The sequence below is a fragment of the Schistocerca nitens genome, chromosome 7, assembly GCF_023898315.1.
Source record: "Schistocerca nitens isolate TAMUIC-IGC-003100 chromosome 7, iqSchNite1.1, whole genome shotgun sequence".
In the NCBI taxonomy this organism is placed as follows: Eukaryota; Metazoa; Arthropoda; class Insecta; order Orthoptera; family Acrididae; genus Schistocerca; species Schistocerca nitens.
The window spans coordinates 106,654,252-106,675,506 of NC_064620.1; the positions used below are offsets into that span (position 1 = coordinate 106,654,252).

A 21,255-nucleotide genomic window follows, 5' to 3' on the forward strand; every position below is an offset into this window, starting at 1 on the left:
ACTCTGGTAGTCTGAATCTATGGAATTCGCTAGTAATTATAACAATGCTGATCATTTGCAAATCCAGTCAACCACATAAACAGTGATTGTCATTCACCCTTTCGGTATTATTCGCTCAGCTCGTATAGACCCGTCCCCTTTTCTCTGCACAAAGTTTATTTCTAGATGCAACGGGGATTCCCCTGTCAGAGACATCACGTACACTATGCACGCATTCAAAAATCAACTTACGATTCATTCAGAAATCAACTTAGAATTTGATCAAAATGTTCAAAAACCAACAGGGATGCGTTCAAAATCATATGAGTAATCGATAGACCAACGTGTGCTGGATGCTAGCCACATTATGAAACAAAGTCTTTTTCCTCAATAATATGAATTTGATGCCCCCCCCCTAGCAGTTCCGGGCCTGTTGCGTATACGTGAATCTGCCAGCTTAAGTGCACCAGTAAATTTTTTCCGGATAGCATCTGGCTGCTGGCTGCTATTGCTTGTACAGCTAACTGACACACTTCTGTAGCCAGATGCGGGAGAAGGTACTACCCCTACGCGACTCAACTGCACATGCGCATAAGTTCACTCGCAACCGCTCAAACGAATCTACTGTAAACACTTGTGGCGTCACGCTCATCGAAGGCGATTTGTTGTTATGAAACATTGCATAGTCTTCCTAAACGCCTTTGACACATTTTGCTGTTGTGTGTTTTGTTCCTGTATATGGCGCATTTCCTTTGCAACTTAGGTTTTATTTTCGTTTATTTCTCTCTTCGTGTTTTATTGCTGCATTATTATTCTGCAGTAGCGAGATACAGTTATATTCTTTGTTAGAATATTGGTTCTTACTAGTCAAAGTTACAAAAATGTAACAAAAACTAAAATAACGAAAAATTCCTGGGTTTTTTTGGTTTTCTCCCAGATGAATATCCCGGGTCATATATACCCTGATATTGTAAGATTAAAATGGTGCACCAAGTTCCAAGATATAAAGCACACATCCCGTGAAGAGAAGAGCCAACTGTTTTTTTCCATTGGTATATCCACTAACATACAAGAGCAATAATGTTGAGTTGAATGAGGGTAATGACCCGTTTTATTCATATGATGGGCTCGTTTTTCTGATCTCCAAAAACTACTATGGCAGACAAGGCACTCATACCACCACAGAATAGGCAACAGTTGATGGAGCACCCTGATTACCTAAGAGTGCAAAAGCAGCAGCATTAAAGGTAACAAATTTCTGCATACTATAGAAAAATACTGAACTGGGGAAAAAAAAAGAAAGAAATGCAGTCAACTTGATAGCTCCTTCATAGATGCTCACGCAAAATGGTCCTGGACTGATATCATTGATCACAATACATGATATTAGCACACTGTTTAATTAGATTATTAACTACAATTTTCAGTATGTTATTTTGTTACCGCTACAGCAGAAGACGGCAATGAACAGAAACCAGGAAGATCCATAAAAAATAATTAAAAATAATAAATTGTCTTTGTTACTGATTTATAAGCTCAGATCACAACAGGCAGGATGCATGACCTACTTTACAGAGCCATAAGTCACTTGACTTTTTTTACAAGAGCTGTACATAAAAAGTAACAGTAGTTTCCTGAACAAAAGAATATGTGCTGCCAAAAGAAACCAGACAGCAGAAACTGTAAAGTGATTGCTCGACTTCACAAGATTATTAAAGACTGACATTTATAAAGTGAGAAGATTGATGGGAATAAACTGGAAGAAAAAATTTAAGGTTCTTTTGTGCAGATCAAGTCTAGTAATGTCGGCATCTCCCAATTATGAAGGCACAGAGACAGTCGCAGAGTTTGCAGCTGCTAATTGCAGTGACAGGATACTGTACAAAGGCAACAGATAACTTCGCAGATACAGGTGTCAGACTGCTCAGACAATGTGCAGCCACATCCACATTCCAGCAGCACTGCAATTCAAACTGAGAATGATTCGGTGGTGATACAGTACACAATTAGCTGCAGAACATTTATACCATTCACAAATGGTCAGTAGCTGCTGTGGCGTCCGAACAAGACACAGCTAGGGCAAAAGCACCACAGGCACAAAGATGCGAGCTGGTGCCAGTGCCATAGAGACTCACCACTTCCACAAGTTCTCCCAGTGCCACGCAATGAAAATATCAACTTCCCCTCGGCCAGTTGATGGCCAAGTACAATCCACCAATGACCAGACGACAATGAACAGAAGCCTTCTCGGACAATAGAAGAGCAGTTTTCACCCACTTGGTGGTAAATCATCGACCAGGGCTGACTTAGGCAGGGAACATTGTTTAATGAACTATGTAGAAGTGAACAGACAGTAGTTGTAAATCACATTTGCCATGTACTGAGAAGTTCACCAACAATTATTTTCACTTAGCCATTAAGGTCCTTTTTTGTATTACATTACATGCAGTATTGCAGACTTCATTATTCGACAAGTCGCAAAGATAAGTAAACCTGTTTAACCCATTTGTCTGACTTTGTTACCAATTTATTGGAATGTTGTAGAACCTCCTTTCTCCTATCCAGTTACCTGACCCTGGGGCATAGCTGTGTAATAGTGGCAGTGAGGAATTGTCTTAGTGGTGAACTGCACGAGAAACTGTTTCATAAACTCACGAACTTTGCCTACTGTAACAACAATGGCAACTTAGCCTCCCCAGCATTAGTGATGACGCCTTTACAAAACTGGCAACGAGGTTTACAAAAGTAGCATTGCTTGCAAATTACAAAGTACATGGTTGATAGCAGTAGTGTTTTCACTTTGCTCAGCACACAGCTGACGGTAATGGGGGCTTTAACTCACCAGAAACTGATGGTACACTGATTCTTTTTCTTTTAAATTTCTTGAGACAATGTTCTTTTGGAGTTCGGCCAGCTGGTTGAAGCTGAGTGAATGTTTACATTTGTTAGGCTGTGAGAAGCTGTGCAAATAGTTTCGTAGTTTAAAATATCAAACACAACAAAATCAATTTCAATATTAAACCTCCCATACACATTAAAAATGTGTGGAGGCCAGGACTTGCCTTTCACACATATTGCTATCACTGACTGAGCTATCCAAGCATCGCTCAGGACCTGTCCTCAAACCTTCAAACTTCCATACCTGTCCTACTTTCCAAACTTCACAGAAGCTGTCCAATGTATCTTGTAGTACTAAGTTCAATTACCCAAGTAAAGTAATTAAATGGCTTTCGATTGATTATGGTCGACAGGCAGATAATTAAATACAAATAGTGTGTGGCAATGTGGAGGATCTAGTTGTATGTTGTGGGAGTGGCAGAAACCTAAGTAGGAACGGTGTGGTAGTAGTGGACACTCGGTTTTGAACACTGAGAAGATGTGGTACATGGAGGGTCACATGGCTGGCACTTGTCACAGATTGGCAATGACCATCTTGGACAATGGTTTGTTCACAGTCTCAACTCATGCTGAATACTGTGCAGTGGTGGTAATGGAGTTTGTATATCATGTGGCTGCTGTCACAGTTGGTCCTGCACTTGACTGGCAAGTAAATCCCAGTGATCACTGAAATAAGGGAGTGCGAATAGATTTATGGAAGAGGTCTTCCAATAGGGTCTTCCATGGAGATATTGTTGGAAACATGAAGAGGCAACAGTGGACAAGGGCATTATGCAACTTTACACAGAAACAGAATGTTTGGCATTTTGTAACATCTAAAAGAGGTATCTAACTGGTAAAGTAACCCATGCCCCACGCATAAGTTCTAGAAAAATCAACCTCACTTAACAAACAACTGATAGAAAAGTATTTTACTTTGTATTGTTAAACTGACTCTTTGAAACAAATCATCGTAGCTTTCAAGAGAAAGGTTCAGAACAATTTCTAAAAAATTTAAGCAATTTCAAATTTTACTCACTTCCTCCTTATGCCTCAAAACTTCTATGTTGCGATCAACTGTTGCTTTGTACAACGTCATTTGTAATTCTGACATTGGACAGTACACAAGCACTTCTTTCTTTGGTGGTAGCTTCAATTCTACGTCAGTCTTCAGACGACGCAACACAAATGGTGTAAGAATCTGTAATATGAGATAGTTTTATTAAATTATGGGAAAGAGTAAACTTTTGTTTTAATCTGCATAATACAAGTGACCTACGAACCTTATTTTTATAATGATTTCAATTCATCTTCATTACAGTTAAATATTTTAGTGAAAGATTACAACACCATTGTTAAGATACAGTAAATGATTAAGACAATTTCTGTTTATTAATTTATAAAATATTAATGTCATAACTTTATTGAATTAGTAATTGGTTTGAAGTGGCTCTTCATCCTGGCCTATCCTGTACAGCCAACACTGTCTATGCTCTTTTTGTTCATGCTATTTATCATTCACGTTATAACTTCTGAACAAGGCTACACTCTGGACAAGCACTTGAAAAACGAACTTTCCTAATGCTTGAATTTATATTCACTTTTAACATGCTTCTCGTTTTCAAGAATGTTCTTCTTTGTCAAAACCAATATACGTTTTATAACCATTCTTCTGACTGTCATCAGCTATTCTGTTACCCAAATAGCAAAATTTGCTAATGCTCCACTACCCCTTTTCAATGTTGATGGAATTTTATAACCCCTTTTTGAGAAACTCCACATTCCGTTCAACTGATCACCCATGCCTCTTGCCATCTTACAATCACTATGCTATTGGCAAACCTTACAATTTTTATTTCTTCCACCTAAAATTTAATAATTTTCACAAATTTCTTATAGGTTTCCTTTACTGCTCACTCTATGTACAGATTAAATAACATAGGGGAGGGGACTACCACACAACTCTGTCTCACCCCTTTTTCTATTACAGCCTCCTTTCACATCCTTACAAGTGCAAATTAAGTTTCTCCACAAGTTGTAAATAGCCTTTCCCTCGCATTATTTAATTCTTGCTATCTTCATAATTTCAAAGAGTGTATTCCACTCAACATTATCAAAAGTTCTTCTTAAATTTACAAATGCTATAAACATTGGTTATCCTTTCTTCAATTTGTATTCTAATTTAAGTCACAAGGTCACTATTGCTTTACTGTCTTATTTACAGGTCAAAATTTTAAAGTTCTAATAGGTTTACCCAAAATTTAAAATGCACTAATAGTCAAAAGCTGTAAAACAAAGATTCAGGTGGATGTGACTGGTTGGTTACTGACTAAAGAGAAATTAACTATCCACTTTCATACACAATTGAATTTGATATATAGAAAACCTACTCATCAAGCGGTGGCAGACGGAACACACAGATAAAATGTATTAACGTTTGCAAGCTTACGCAGCCAGTGGCTGCTCCTTCCGGCAGAAGGGTTGAAGGGGAAGGAAGAGGGGTTATGGAAAAAGACTGGTGAGATTTAGGTAAATGGGCAGTGTTCAGAAAAATTGCCCAGAATCCCAGGTCATGGAAGACTTTCCTGATGGGATGGGAAAGGACTGATTGTTAGACTGTACCGGACGAGATTTGTAAGCCTGAGAGCTTAAAGGTGGGAGACGGACTAATGTGTGACACAGAGATGACTGCCAAAATATTGTGCACAAGTTAATAAGAGCGAAAAGCTAAGTGCATTGTATGTGACATAAGTGTGTGTGGGGGGGGGGGGGGGCAAAAAATAGACAGGTCAGAAAATAAAAGATGTAGAAGAGTTTCCATAACAATGTTTTGCCCTTTACATCAGCATGACCACCACGACGTTATCACTTAGGATGAATGGGCATAGCCAGAGGATGTGCACTGGAAACATACAATATCCTGTTGCAGAGCATATTCTGCAACATGACAGTTGTGACCTCGGTGCCTGTTTCACCACACGTGACATGTGGATTCTTCCTTGAGATAACAGTTTCAAGAAACTCTGCAGGTGGGAACTGGTGCTACATGTCCTTGGCTCTGGCCACCCACCTGGTCTTAATTTATGTTAATTTCCTCAGTCTCAGCATTTCTTCGCAGTAACTATTCCTTTCTTCACTTCTTTTTAGTTTTCTACATCTTTCATTTTCCGAGTTGCCTATTTTTCACTCCTCTCTTCCACTTCTGTCACATACAATGCACTTCGCTTTCCGCTCCTATTAACTCATTCATCACATTTTGCCAGTATGATTTATTATTCAGAACATAACATAAAAGTTTATTTCATTTGGCAAAACAAGCGCGTGTCTCATTGATTTAAGATGAGAAAGAATAATAATTAGCAACAAAACTTGTTCAATTGTTACAATATTCTACACAGATTTACCAATGCTAAACTGGTTATGTGCTTAGCCCCGTTAAAACACTGGCAACTCTAGATTGATCACAGTTGGAAAATAATACCTTTGCTGTGCTCGTGTGAACGACTCAGTTAACTACATTCTCTGGAAAAAGGCCAGATGTGTTACAAATGTGCTCAATACATGTGAGCAGAGACCCAAGACAGGCAGTACTTCACTCTAAAAGGGTGTTTCCTCTCTAGCCATCACAAACTCTTATCACCTCTCACACAGTCTTATCACTATCCTAGTTTCTAGAAAGCACCCTTTAGGAAGTACAATTGTCTGATCATAATGTTTCTTTGCTATTTCTCGAAGTGTGTACATCCAACTCAAATATACCCTTCTTGTGCATACATTTGGAGTCATACTATTTGCTATCCATGAAAAATGAGGATCTCAGTGGTTGTTCTCAGTGTAGGTTCTCCAGCATCCAACCACTGTTGGGCAGGTGTCAAGAGTTCGGCAACATGTAAAAAATGAGCTAAGGGGGAACTACTCACACCTGTTAAACACCTCACAAATTCCAATCAATCAGAAGGACAAAAAATTTAATTTTTTTTTAAAAAAAAAGGTACAGCAATACAACAAAATTTGTAATCAAAGCTACAACATTTTTGAAAAATTTGTGAATTTACATCCACAGTCTCTTCACAAAATAGTTAATTCTACTACAAACTTTCTCAGCTCTTTGCATAGTTAGCTAAAAAAGGTAAGCAAGTCATTATCACAACAATCCAATGACAATTTATCATAATGTAAAATAGTATTAATTCAAATACAGAACATCTTCAATGCTATCTTCACCTTATAGGCTTACTCCCTTTGTCAGCCACCTTCTATCGACTGTGCGAGAAGTTCTGCTTAGCTAGCTGCGGGCACTTTATACTAATGCTGACAACTTGTGTGTGAAAACAAAATCAGTATAATTTAATTCCTGTGCAACAGGACAAAATAACACGTGGCCAAGTTATCTGTGTGTAGTAATGTTATATCCCTCATATTTGAATTATAATTCACCACATATAAAGTCACTCTTTGGACCACTTTAATGAATGTCTTTGCAGAGCTTTCATTTCACAACGTAAACAGCACTTGGCTGTATTACAACCCAGTGAGTGAACAATAGAATAGGTGGTACATGCATGCTGTGGCCAGGTAATAGAAACAAGTGGCTGGGAACCACATCCAACTGGGCATCATACAGGGCACCACCAATAGAACCACAGACTATAGGGAGCTGGCACTGAAAGTAGAAGATTGTTGAAACCGAATAACACAGACAGTCTGACATTTTATTGTGTGACAAGGTTGACTTTATTCATTATTATTCATCCTGTAAAACTGTATGCGTTTTGTGCAGAAGACATAGTCCAGGCGGCCACAGTCTGGATACATCATTTGAAAGGAAAGACAGCTTCAGCTGTAAGTATTGTACTTATATGCATGACTAGTTTCCCAACATTTTAGCTGCATCACCAGGTGCAACCTGTACAAATTAATAGACAAAACTCATGTAAGGCAAGAAAAGATATATGGGACGAATGTATTCGATGCCCAATGACGGAACCATGCATGATAATGTGCATTTGAGGGTGCCACTTTTTCGCAATATTGCTGTGCTGTACAGGGAACACTTTGAAACAGTTCCAACCTGTTAAGGATTTATTAAGGTGTTTGGGTCTCTCTCTCTCTCTCTCTCTCTCTCTCTCTCTCTCTCTCTCTCCCTCTCCCTCTCCATAAGTATCTTTCTTTTATTGGTTTACTTTTATCTGCTGAGATAGGAATCAGTAGTTCAAAGCTTAAGTTCATCCTTAGGATATTAATGACTTTCAGCCCTGGCGTAGCGCTCACTGTACAGCCCTGGTCACGTGACTTACGCGGCGCGCAGCAGGCTAAGTCACACAGCCATGAAAGAAGCCCACCCACCTCCCCAGGGGTCATAACCCCTGCAACCCACATAAGAGAAAGATGCTTCAGTAGCTGAATTAGTGATTTTATTTTTTTAAAAAAAAAAATCTCACGGGATATCAGGATGGTTCTAGGGTAGGACAACCTTTATTACGAATGGTAATACAAAGTAATATCTCCTTGTACAATAATATACTTAGTTAATACACCAACAAGTTTGCACCAAACATTAAGTTTCTCATTTGCATTAATCCAGCCCTGGCGTAGCGCTCACTGTACAGCCCTGGTCACGTGACTTACGCGGCGCGCAGCAGGCTAAGTCACACAGCCATGAAAGAAGCTTGGTATAATAATTTTTGTTCTTCAAGGTGAATACAAAAACTGCATACTTACATTTTATGGCCTTCATTGGCCCAATTTAATCAATTTCATAAAAAGGTTTTTAGTTTCCTACTGGACCAGTATAACTTCATTACACAGGATATTACAGAAACTCCACATACTGCTGTTTTGTTCACAAACGTTTCACTGGTCTTCTGTGTTCGCACACACTATGACAAAATTTGATTTGCAGCTTCAGTAAATAATGTTGTTTAGCACCCAAATTCTAATTGCTAAAGTTTACATTCAGTGGCGTCTCCTCAAAGAGGAAAGAGGCAAGGAAAGAAGCCTAAGCTTGGGAAGGAGGGTCAGGTCACTCAGACCCTAGGCCAAGACGGACCTATCTGTTGTGAGGTGGGCTCATTTTCTGGTGCTTATCCTGGCAACTTGTCCCACGAAACATTGCAAAAGAAATTGAGTGGAAGTATTTGGCAATGAAAAATAAAAAATATGCTGTGTTCCACTACATTATCTGGTATCGTAGGTTTCAAACCATCATCTTAAACCTACACAGATGGCGGATGGTATATGTAGTTTCAGAACACATGTACATAGTTCCAACGCAAAATAACAAACTGATTTTTTTAAAATTTATGTCTATGGAGTTTTGCCAGGTGAGCAAGCATTTAAATCCAACTCCAATGACTTAAAACATGCAATGACTCTGGATTTTCGATGCGCTTTTCTTCTGTTTTGGCTCATTTTCATTTAAAAGTTTAAGAATAGACTACTACACATATACTCAACCTGGTGCATAGTTGACAATACATTCATCTTCTTCTCTTGTTCAATTATCTTTACGTCACTACTCATTTGAGTTAATTCAGATGCCATAAACCAAGACTCAAAAACACTGAGGTCATTAAAAATTTCTGGCAATAAGAAGTTGAGCAGTGACCAAAGTTCTGTCAAATCATTGTGAAGTGGAGTGCCTGTTAGTAACAGTCTATTAGCAGCATTGTACTTCCGAAGAGCCCTGTTACAAAGAAAAAAAAAACTGTTTTACTGGTGGCACAATAACAATAAAAATGATTATGAGTCAACATAAGAGGAAAAATTCTCAGCAAAACGATTCACACTTCAAGGCTGCCATAACATATGAAGAGTTTACCTTGAGAGCATACTTTTATGGTTTTTTAATCTGTGACCCTCGTCGACAATGATGTAACGCCATTTAATATTTTGCAGCTCTCTGGCACTGTCAGACAATGGTATCTGGTAAGACGTAACAACAACAGGATATGTTCGATGAAATCCTGGTACTTCATACTTAGTGCGGATTAAAGGCAGTAGTGCAGCACGTTTCTCTTTGTTCCCATGGAAAAGAATTACAGGAACCTGTATAAAAATGAAGCGGTTTAGTATTGGCACAGATTAAACAGTGTAATTCACTATAGACGGTAGTGAAGCTGAGGAAAGTGATGGCCAACTAAAGCTATTCACAATCCCCCCAAAGGCAGCGGCACTTTAAGATGACAGTGATCAGGATCAATATCTGATGGTTAGGGAATCATTGGTCCTAGTAAATGGTTAAGTTTTTGTGCCTTGCAAAAAGTAACCACGGACTACCATCACTGTGAAATTGTTTTCTGCAAACTAATGTAAACAATTACAATGATGTGGTAGTAAAGGGGATCAGGGGTCATAATTAAAAATGGATCCATTAAAACTCAAGAAATCATTTCACTTAATGGAAGAATACAAAGGAAGAACAAAAAAAATATTTCCACTCGTGTCCAGTCTGTGTTGGAATAAACAAATGTCAACAAATTTTCATTAGAACGGCTACTAACAGAAAGCTGTGACAAGCCAACTAGCCACTAAACATGAAAATGAGCGCTATCAACAGCGAACCAGCAAGTATACTCCATCTGCCCACTGGCAATAACTTTTATTTTAACTTACAGGAGAAAAAAAGTTGCAGAGTGTACAGTTATTTTATTAACAAATCATTAAGGCAAATAGTAACTACTGTATCATAAGGAAAACTCACTTCAGAAAATTTTAAAATTACATGGGGACATAACGGCTAGTCAGTACCTATCTTTAGATAGTGAAATTTCAAGCAGCGCCAATACCCATAAGTAAGAAGTAAATCAAAAATATCTATTCCTAGCTGCCAAACAGTAGAAACTCCGTGTTGGAATATCAACACTATAAGGAAAAGGGAAGACTGCTACTCACCATGAAGATGATGTATTGAGTTGCAGACAGCCACAATGAAAAGATTGTTACACATTTAGCTTTTGGCCAAGGCCTTCTTCGGAATATGCACAAGCACACCCACAAACACACATTCACTCACACACACAAGCACGACTGCTATCTATGGCAGCTGGGACCGAACTGGGAATTCCAATCTGAGCTGCAGGAGATGGGCGCTCTCTTTTCTGTAGAAGGCTTTGGCAAAAAGCTAAATGTGTAACAGTCTTTTCATTGCGCCTGTCTGCAATTCAATGTACTCCTAGCTGTAATTTCTTCCCTGGGGGTCAAAGAGATTAATGTTGGAGAAGGTTGAAAAATATGGACATGTCACTCAAGATTACAGGCTGACATGGACAAGGGATGACAAGACAAAGGGGGAGGCATCAGAACGGAGCTGATGATGGATTACCAGGAAGAGAACTGGAAAGTGGATGAAAAAAATTAACAATTAGGAGGAATCCAGCAATCATCCCCAAAGTAAAACCTGCCCCATACACCTACTCATTATCACCAGTGATAAATTATACAATAGCAGAGGCAAAGCAATGTATGAAAACATCATGGTTGCCAACTGACATAATACAACTAACAGACAACCCTCTCAGTAAAAAAGCAAAATTAGTAAATAAATTGGAGCCTACTTAAATTTTTACGAAATTTGAACTGGAAACTGTATCACAGAACTTCTCAGGTAATAACTTTGATGACTACGATGTTCTAGCATTACACAATGAGTGTTCAAAAATCAACTTCTTTATTCATTTCTGTCTCATGACATTGGATCTATTGCAGGCACCTCTTTAGGCAGATGGATTTTGTTTACATCTGGCAGAGCTTAAGACCAGATCTCAGATTAGAAGTTTAATCATGGCCTGCCCAATGTGAGATTCAATTTTTATTTAATAAAGAGTGAACAAGTAGTGTGAGACTTGTTTTGTGCAGTAAGAATTTACATAGTGCTTGATTCCAGTGAAGAATAATCATTTGGGAGAAAGTCTGGGGAGTTAATTGGATGCAGGAGTCACACTTTTGTGTTTATGATTGTAACAACTGAATGAAAAGTTTGTGGGTGAACTGCTGGACTGTAAGTACAAATACAGGGTGTTTATACATGAATATCGGGGTTTTAATGCTTTATAATATTTTTTTTATATTAAACTTACAGTTATAAATAATATGTCAAATGAAAGAGCAACTCAGTTTTAACAAGAACCTTATAAATGTTCAATGTAAGCACCACTTGTCACACGGCACACATCAAGTCTATGGTCGAGTTCTTCCCAAATGTTGATAAGTGTGTCATCAGTGATTGTAGCTACAGCTGCTTCAATCTGGTTTCTTAATTCAGGGAGGTCTGCTGGTAGCGGAGGCACGTACACACAATCCTTGATGAAGCCCCAAAGGAAAAAAATCACATGGCGTTAGGTCAGGTGAACGTGGAGGCCATGCAAAGCAATCCCTGTCATTGGGCCCCTTGTGGCCTATCCAGCACTTGGGTACATGGGTAAATAGACTTGATGTGTGTCACGTGACAAATTGTGCTCACATTGAACATTTATAAGGTTCTTGGTAAAGCCGTTTGTGTTACTCTTTCATTTGACATATCATTTATAACTGTAAGTTTAAGGTAATAAGTACTATAAAGCATTAAAACCCCGATATTCATTTATAAACACCCTGTATGTACAATATGCCAACAACAGGAGTTATCATTAGACGCTCTGATGAACTGATGGCAGTCTCCCTTTATAGCTGTGGGTGTCTCCCATTCATTCTGCACACAGGCAACACACCAAGCATCCTGACCCAGATTCATACTCTGGCAAATCTCTTGGCTGTCAGTCTTTTCAACACCCCCCCCTTTTTTTTTTTTTTCAAGCTTCAAAGAAATTTAACATTCCTTTTCAAAATCATCACTATGCATGATACTGCACCTACCTTTGGCGCAAAACGCTTGAATTCCATCACCCAGTTGGGCAGGGTTGATAAAGGGCCAATTATAAGGAATGGCCCAGAAACTTTCATTTCAATGAGGTGACAGATTAGGGCAATTGATTGGAGAGTTTTTCCCAGGCCCATCTCATCTGCAAGAATTCCATTGACTGCATTTTCATACAATGCCTGGAACAGTAAGAAAAGAAGACAGTGTAATTTTGCAGCACAAACAATTAGTAACACATACACTTAATAATTAACTGCTTCTTGTAACTAGCATAGTTGACAGGATCTTTCTATTGGTGATAATTAATGTTACTAATGGCAGTAAAGAAAAGCAAGGCCAACTGTGGACATTTTATGTACTCTGGATTTCTATGCATAGACAAAAGACATAGTACCAAACAAAATCTGAAGGTTCAGTATTCTTAAATCACAGGCTCAACAAACTGTAATTAGCAGACAATCACAAAGCTCCTGTAAGGACTTAACATTAACAATGTTGGTTTCCCTACTGTTTCATAATTAAAGAAGAAAGTCAGAATCTTATTAACCTCTGTTTCAACATATTTTTTCTCATATGATGGTTAACACAGTTAACATGAAATAAGAAGGAACAAAAGCAATTTAAAATTCATTATAACTAACAGTAAGAAATCAAACATAAAAGGGTATTTTAACACTAACTGATCTCTGAGGCACATATACAGCCATTAGATCAATATTGCAATACATTCAAAAACAACATCTTTTTATCGGAAGAGCAAGGAAATGTTTGCTATAAAAATGTGTGCAACATGTCAGAGGAATTACAAAGAAAATACTCTTTTGATGCACAAATTAAAATCAACCATTTTCTCCAACAAAACAACAACCAAACAGTAAGCTGCCATTATAAACTGCATACAGCTTGACTGACAACCTTAAATTACCAGTTCAGAAACATCCCTAAGATCTAATTTGGTTTCAGTAATGGATTCAAAGGTTGCATTTATGCTGCAGTCATGCTGCGGGCACATTGCTGCTTGCTGGAAGCATTTACCCTGCAACTATTCATGTAGCTAGTTAATTAAGTTACTTGCAGATGTGTTCAAATGGTTCAAATGGCTCTGAGCACTATGGGACTTAACATCTGAGGTCATCAGTCCCCTAGATTTAGAACTACGTAAACCTAACTAACCTAAGGACACCACACACATCCATGCGCAAGGCAGGATTCGAACCTGTGACCGTAGCAGCAACGCGGTTCTGGACTGAAGCGCCTAGGACCGCTCTGTCACAACGGCCGGCTGCAGACATGTGAAGTGGAACCAATGTTCTCTGCATTATATGACAACAGTAATTTGTTTTTTGACAAAAATGTCACTATTGCAAAGGAAGAGGAAGACTTTGTGTGGAGTGCACTTTTGAATGCAAAACATCCACACTACAGATGCTTTCACCAGTTCTATCAATAGTTGTTAAATTATTGGGAGCACTTTTTGAGCAGTAACAAATGTCACAACAAACTTCCCATATTTTAATTATTATTGAAGCAGAAATAGTTTCATGCTTGAAATTCAGTCCAATAAAAACACTGTAATTTCCCGAAAGTGTAACTGTTGCTCACTATTTGGTAATACAGTATTTCAACAGTTTTTATCTACCATGTATTTCATGTGCTACAATTTTCATATGTAGATTTTTTGCCCTGATATTTTACCGAATAAAAATGGTAAGTCAGGTGAAACAATGGCACTAACTTCAAATAAATTACTACAAGTAATTTTATTCGATATGAAGTGATGGTAACAAACAAGGCCTCTGGTCCCAGATAGCTTTGCAGTTAAAAACAATCTAAATGAGTGTGTGCTTCATATCATCACTAACAGTTGGTTGTTAGTCTTCGAATTACCTCATAAAGGTCAGAAGAAAGACTGTCTGCATTCCTGAAAAAAAAGTATCATTAATGAGGTGTAGTCCACTCAACAATGGCACAGACTGAGTGACCTTTAAGCAGCTAATTACAGCACTTCTCACAAGATGAAACAATTTGATATTCCAATGCTCCCAGTTTTCTTATGGTCTTCACAGATTTCAGAGCTAGCCTAAACTTGCGAACATTCTAGGCCTAAGGTTCCTCTTATTAGTCAATCTCCCACATTTACTCAATGTTCATGTATCACAGTTACCACTACTATTCTGTTCACTGCTGCACACCATAAATGCCCAGCAGTCAGAATGGAATGCCAAGGACTGTCTCGTCATGGAACAGTGTGGCGTAATTTCTGCTTCGAACCTGCCCTCTACTCTATGGGACCCACTCCACTCTAAAATAGTCAGATCACATGCTGCGTGTAACTCTTGTCTTCAAACACAGCCACCAGCATATACCTCACCTCTAGCTGACATATCTGCCCAAGCCAACATAAAAACACATGCAGACTTCATGAAAATATTCTGTGCAAAATTTCAACTCTTATTCTATCTTGTGTTAATTCCTGACTGCTCCAGGCACCATGTTGGTTGGTTGACTTGGGGGGGAGGGGGGGGGGGGGCAAACAGTGAGGTCTTTGGGCGCATGATCTAGGATGGAAGAAATCAAGGGAGGAACAACACAAAAAGCACAGTCCAGTCAGAGAGAAGGAGTAACATGCAAACAAAGTGGGAAAAGGGATGTTCAGAACAGCTGGAAGAGGAAAGAACACAACAGAATGGGTGGAAATGGGGAGAGTAGGGGTGCCCAGAAAAGCTACACACAGTGAAACACCAGCACCAGCACCACTATCATAATACAACAGGAACAACACCAGGAGAAGGGGAAACAAAACACCACAACAGATCAGACAAAATGTAAGGAAAAGGCGGGGAGAGACTGGCCAGTGTGGAGACAAGATCAAGGCCTCCATAACCACTAACACCTACGATAACTGAGGCACTCAACACCAGAGACACCAGCAATGACTTACACCCAAGAACACAAAGCATTTTCGTAAAGAAAAACGAGGACAGATGTAACCATGTGGGGGTCGTCCGATAACACCCAATACAAGGAAGGTGAGAAGGCATATTTAGTGTGAAGGGCCAAAAGGTGGGCGCAATCCAGCAAAATATGGATCATTGTAATCGAAACCCTGCCAACTACAAGAGGGCTAGGGGGTCCTCATTGCAGAGCAAAAAACCGTGGGTCAACCTAGTACAGCACAAGACAAAGACGGCAAGAGATGGTAGAGTCCAGCCAGGAGAGGCAGAAAAAAGAACACCACATGGTGAAAGTCTCCTTGACGGTGTGCAGTTCATTAGACAGGGAGGGGTAGCGTCCCAAGAGTCAGCCCACAACTGAACAAAAAGAGATTCAAGAATGAGATTTTCACTCTGCAGCAGAGTGTGCGCCGATATGAAACTTCCTGGCAGATTAAAACTGTGTGCCAGACCGGAACTCCAACTCGGGCAAGGTTTGGAAGATAGGAGACAAGGTACTGGCAGAAGTAAAGCTGTGAGGACAGGGCGAAAGTCGTGCTTGGGTAGCTCAACTGGTAGAGCACTTGCCCGCGAAAGGCAAAGGTCCCGAGTTCGAGTCTCGGTCCGGCACATAGTTTTAATCTGCCAGGAAGTTTCAAAAAGAGGTTCAAAGTAAAGCTGCAAATCTGCCCCTGGAGAATGGAATGGTAGATGGTCACTCTCCAGCCAGATCAGCAAGTTCATTACCTGTGTTACCTACATGGCCAGGAACACAAAGGAAATCAACCAAACAAGCATGATCACCAAAGTAAAGCTGCAAATCTGCCCCTGGAGAATGGAATGGTAGATGGTCACTCTCCAGCCAGATCAGCAAGTTCATTACCTGTGTTACCTACATGGCCAGGAACACAAAGGAAATCAACCAAACAAGCATGATCACCAAGATCAGTGAGTAGATTGTGGATGGCACAGACCAAGGGGTGGTGGGAAAGACACCGAGCAGTGGCCTGAAGACCACTCGAGTCCGTACATAACAAAACTCAGGCAAGGGAGAACTGTTTAATACAAGGGGCCTGAAAGAAGGTCATCAATTCCACAGTAAACACCTCACATGTGGCAGGCAAGAGATTGTGTTCCATGCCAACAGAAGTCGTGGAAACATATCCCACATTATCAGCACATTTAAAGCCATCAGTGTAACAAACAATGCCACCCTGAAATTCCCATAACAGCATTTGGAACACCACTGGAGCACTGCCCACAGAAGAGATTCCTCTAAATCCGTGTGGCTGAGTAACTAACCAAGGAGGCATGGTTGGGAGAGAATGTACGGAAGAGGATAGGGAGACAGGACAGATGTCACAGCGTGGAGGAGGCTGAGCCCAACTGGTAAAGCCACCCAAGGGCAGGCATCGGTGGGCAACGGCCCAAAGTCGTGAAAAAAATAGAATAGGAATGGTTAGCAGGGGAAGAGTGGATAGAGATGGTATAGGAAACCCAAAGCTGAGACCACCAAATTGAAAGGGTAGGGATCCCAGTGTCAACCGAAAGATCAACAACAGGGCTAGTGCAAAAGGTACCAGTGGCTAAATGGATACCACAATGGTGAACTGGGTCCAAGAGGAACAGCGTGGAAGGGGCAGCTGAGCCATAAACTTGACAACCGTAGTTGTAATGTTTGGTAAAGACGAAGAAGGGTTGAATGATCCGCACAACAAGAAGTGTGGGTAAGGAAGTGAAGAACACTGTGTTAAGATGATAGATATGGGGCAAACAAGTAAGCTTGTTGTCACAAAGAAGGCCCAAGAAATGGAACTGAGAGACCATGGTTAGGTGTTGGGCACCAAGTTAGAGCTCTGGAACAGAAATGCACCACCCTCGACTTCAGGGTAGAGTATTGAAAACCACGTGAGTGTGTCCACTTGGAAGCATGTTAGATGACACACTGGAGCTGTCATTCCACATTGGCCACCGAGTGGGAACTAACCCTCATACAGAAGTCATCCACATACAGAGCAGGTGTCACCAACAGTCTGGCGGAAGCCATATGTCCAGTAGAAAAAATGGGACACTTAATACGGAGCCCTGTGGAACGCCATTCTCCTGCGTCCAAGGAGCACTGGAACAGTAACAACCTGGACTCTGAATAGCTGCTGGGACAGGAACTGACAAATAAAAATCAGGAGGCTGCCCCGAAGACCCCACTCATGGAGCGTAAGGAGGATGTAATGGTGCCAAGCTGTTGTAGGCCTTACAAAGATGGAAGAAAACTGTGAAAAGATGGCAGCACTAATAAAAGGCCTGCTGAACTGCAGTTTCCAATCGAAGCAGATAATTGATCGGAGACCATCCCTCCTCAAAGCCATAATGTTAAGTAGATAAAAGGTCCCAAGATTCAAGGTCCTGAGATTCAAGGACCCGACTGAGCCAACGAGCCACCATCAAGTATAGATCTTGCAGGGGTCATTTGTCAGGCTGATGCATCGGTAACTATCAAGGAAATGATGGATTCTTGCGAGACAATCTCTCCATTGAGAGTGGAAAATGCCTTGGAGCCAAATCTAGTTAAATATCTGGAGGGGATACTGGCATTGTGGAGGACTGAAGTGTTGAAACAATTGGTTACAGTAGAAACAGGGCCACAAGAAGCTACCATTCAATAAAGTGCCACTGTAGGATTCCACCTGACAAGAGGTGAAACATACGCGGGAAGCTTCAACCTGCTGTTTCTGGAGAAGGAAGGTAGCTAGATAGGGTTCGACATTAATGCAGTCGCAAAATGGATTGCAAGGTGTTCCACGAGAACCGACGGATCTGTACAAAGGTCACCTGGAAGAGCAAAGCCCAGAATGGAAGACTGCCACTGACAACATTGGAGGCTGCGGAATGTATTTCAGACCCGTGATGACGGGACAGAAGAACCTTGTTTTCTCCATTTGATTAAATAACGGGCTTTGGTGCAAAGACATTTAAATATAAAAAGACTGGCAGAGGACGGGTGTTGCTTAAGATGTTGCAAGGCACAATGATAATCATGGATAGCACTGGCAATAGCCGTGCTGCACCATGGAACTGGTTGATGGTGAACAGGGCCCGTCAAGTGGGGAATGGCAATGCCAGCAGTGCAGATTTACTTCATCAACAAAACCAGACATAGGAAGTGGAAACACAACCTGAGAGGTACACAGAGGGCAATTATTACAATGAAAAGCCCAGCAAGGAAACCTGGTCATCGGGAGGTGGGAAGGGAATGAGAGAATCAATGGGCATGGTCATCATGCGTGGCGACCAGTGTAACGAAGGAAGAAGGGAAGGGGAAGATAGCAAAAAATTAATGGCAGAGAAATTGCCATAAGCAAACTAAAATGGGTAGGGAATCATCATTAATAAGGTATAGGTTATGGTCTGCAAGAAACTGGTCAATGGGGAGTTCAAGTTGGAGATTGCAAACTGTAATGGCAGATTCCAAGTGGACTCAGATGGCAACCACTTGCAAAGTGGTAAGAAGTGGGATCCACGTATTAACAATATGCACACAGACCGACGTACAGACACTACCGGAAGCCCTCAAAGGATCGACCTGGTTCTGACAGGGGAGAGACAGCACCTCCGGGGGCACCAGGGGGCCTTGTCCTGGGAGTTATGTTTCTTCTTCTTCTTCTGCTCCTCCTCCTCTTTCACAGGTTGAGGACAGCAGGGTACAGTGGGAAAGAAGGCTGTTGCAAAAATCAGGAACTGAAAAAGCGCAGGCAATCTCGGGGGCACACAGATTGTGTCTCATGGCGGAATTACGGTAGCAGGTCTCTGGCCTGAGAGGCACTGGGGGAAGGGTCATGGCAGGGAGCCCTATCACAGATGGGTACCAAAGGACAGGGGGCACTTCTTTGGCCAGAGAGGGGTAGCAACACCTGTAGGGGAAGGTACGGGAACCTCAGGGGAGGGGGATGGGAGGGGGAGACAAGACTGCGGTAAGGAAGATGGAGGATGGGGAAAGGATTTAAGAGAGGCAAAAGTAGACGTCAACACAGGGTGGAGTTTAGGGACTTACACTCTTGTATGTACTTTTCTTTCTCATAAGCTGGGCAACACGGTGATAGTGAAGAGTGAATGTCGTGACAATTTACACACATGGGTGGCGGAACACATGGGCTCGCCTCATGGAGTGAGTGTCCACAGTCACCGCACAGACGGTCCGTTGTACATCTGGAAGACGTGCAAGAAACGCCAGTACCGAAAGTACCTCATGGGTGGCAGGACATATGGCTTCACAACACACCAATAACCTTGACACCTTGACCTTCTCTGGTCCTCCTCCCAAGGTGTAGCCTGGGAAAGGGAAGACTGCAGATTCGTTAGAAATACATTCAACAATCCATTACCACCTGAAGAGATGTCTGTACAAGAACAGCCAGATTTTTGGAGCTTGACACGCTTCATATGCAAAGTATCTGCCCTGATACCATCCACTCCAATCAGGGGCTTTCCCATGGGCACCACCCAGCCACACCATGGGCTGTCTGGCACAGTGGCCATTGCTGGGAGTTCCGATGCTCTAGAACGACAAGCAACCACTCCTAGGCATATTTTGGGAGGCAACAGCTCAGGTATCAGATGTATGGTTCATGTGCTGTCAAGCGTGCTCAGCCAGATGAGTACGTAGGAGCCCCACCACACGGACTGGCTACACATACTAGTGACATAGCAGGGCGGATGGGGGCTAAGACAGGGAGGAAGAGGGGAAGGAAGGGAGGAGAGGGATCCACATCGTAGACACTAGGGAGGGTGTTCTTCCCCAAATGGCTCATACTACAGACAGAAAATTTAGAAGTGGAGGTCAACCCCCAAAGAGAGACCAAAAATGATGAAAGAGAAAAGCCAACAGAAACAAAACTGCAAGGAATAAGGGAAATCAGGTGCATAGCCAGGAGCAGGGCCAGTGAGGAAGGAGTGAGGATGGGGATGAAGCGGCACAGGGAAGAAAATGCATCCCAGGAAGGAAGAATGGGCTGCAATAGCCCTGTGGGTGTCACGCACAAACTCATGGAAGAATCATGAGCCTTCTGGGGATATGGACACCACATTGACAACCCTTGCACACTCAAGGTGGGTGCTTTGGACACGATGTCCACAGAGCCCTATTTCTGCTAAGCATTTTAGCTTTTCAACAAACAACCTGCTTAAATGTAGCCCCTGTGTTTGCTGTTGGTCTTTTGTCACTGTTTTCCTTCACTGGAATGATAACGACTCTTCAACAAAATCTGCAACTATCCTACGCTGATATACACAGCTGCTACATCACATTCATCTTATTCTAGAAGATGATTAAAATCCTCCAGAATCTGAAGCGTCGAAAAGTGAGCTGAAATGCTTGGGAAGAAGAGGACACTTTAGCAACACATTTCGCAGTAGCAAAAGTGATTTTGAATTTGACAACTCAGCTTCAGGGCACAATTTTTAGCAGCAAAAGTGTCCAATATTGTCATTTTTTCTGACATCTGTAACAGATCTCAAATTCTACAGCAGATGAAACCAAACCTTTGGTTTACACATTGTCGCAAAAGCATCAGAATCGCAGCAATCTAGATGGTCCAGATGGAAAGATATGTGGCA

General features: G+C 41.2%; 1 protein-coding gene across 3 annotated transcripts in view; it reads right to left on the reverse strand.

The window, feature by feature from the left end:
* LOC126194995 (lymphoid-specific helicase-like) overlaps positions 1 to 21,255 on the reverse strand; it is a 152,230-nt gene that overhangs the window by 72,588 nt on the left and 58,387 nt on the right. For 2 of the 3 annotated variants that reach the window (XM_049933412.1, XM_049933413.1), the window contains exons 7-10: positions 12,709 to 12,891; positions 9,677 to 9,903; positions 9,313 to 9,541; positions 3,896 to 4,057 (exon numbers count right to left, since the gene is read on the reverse strand). In XM_049933412.1, coding sequence (XP_049789369.1) covers positions 3,896 to 4,057; positions 9,313 to 9,541; positions 9,677 to 9,903; positions 12,709 to 12,891 — 801 coding nt within the window. The remainder of the gene's footprint in view (positions 1 to 3,895; positions 4,058 to 9,312; positions 9,542 to 9,676; positions 9,904 to 12,708; positions 12,892 to 21,255) is intronic. The other variant, XM_049933414.1, reaches the window with a different exon arrangement.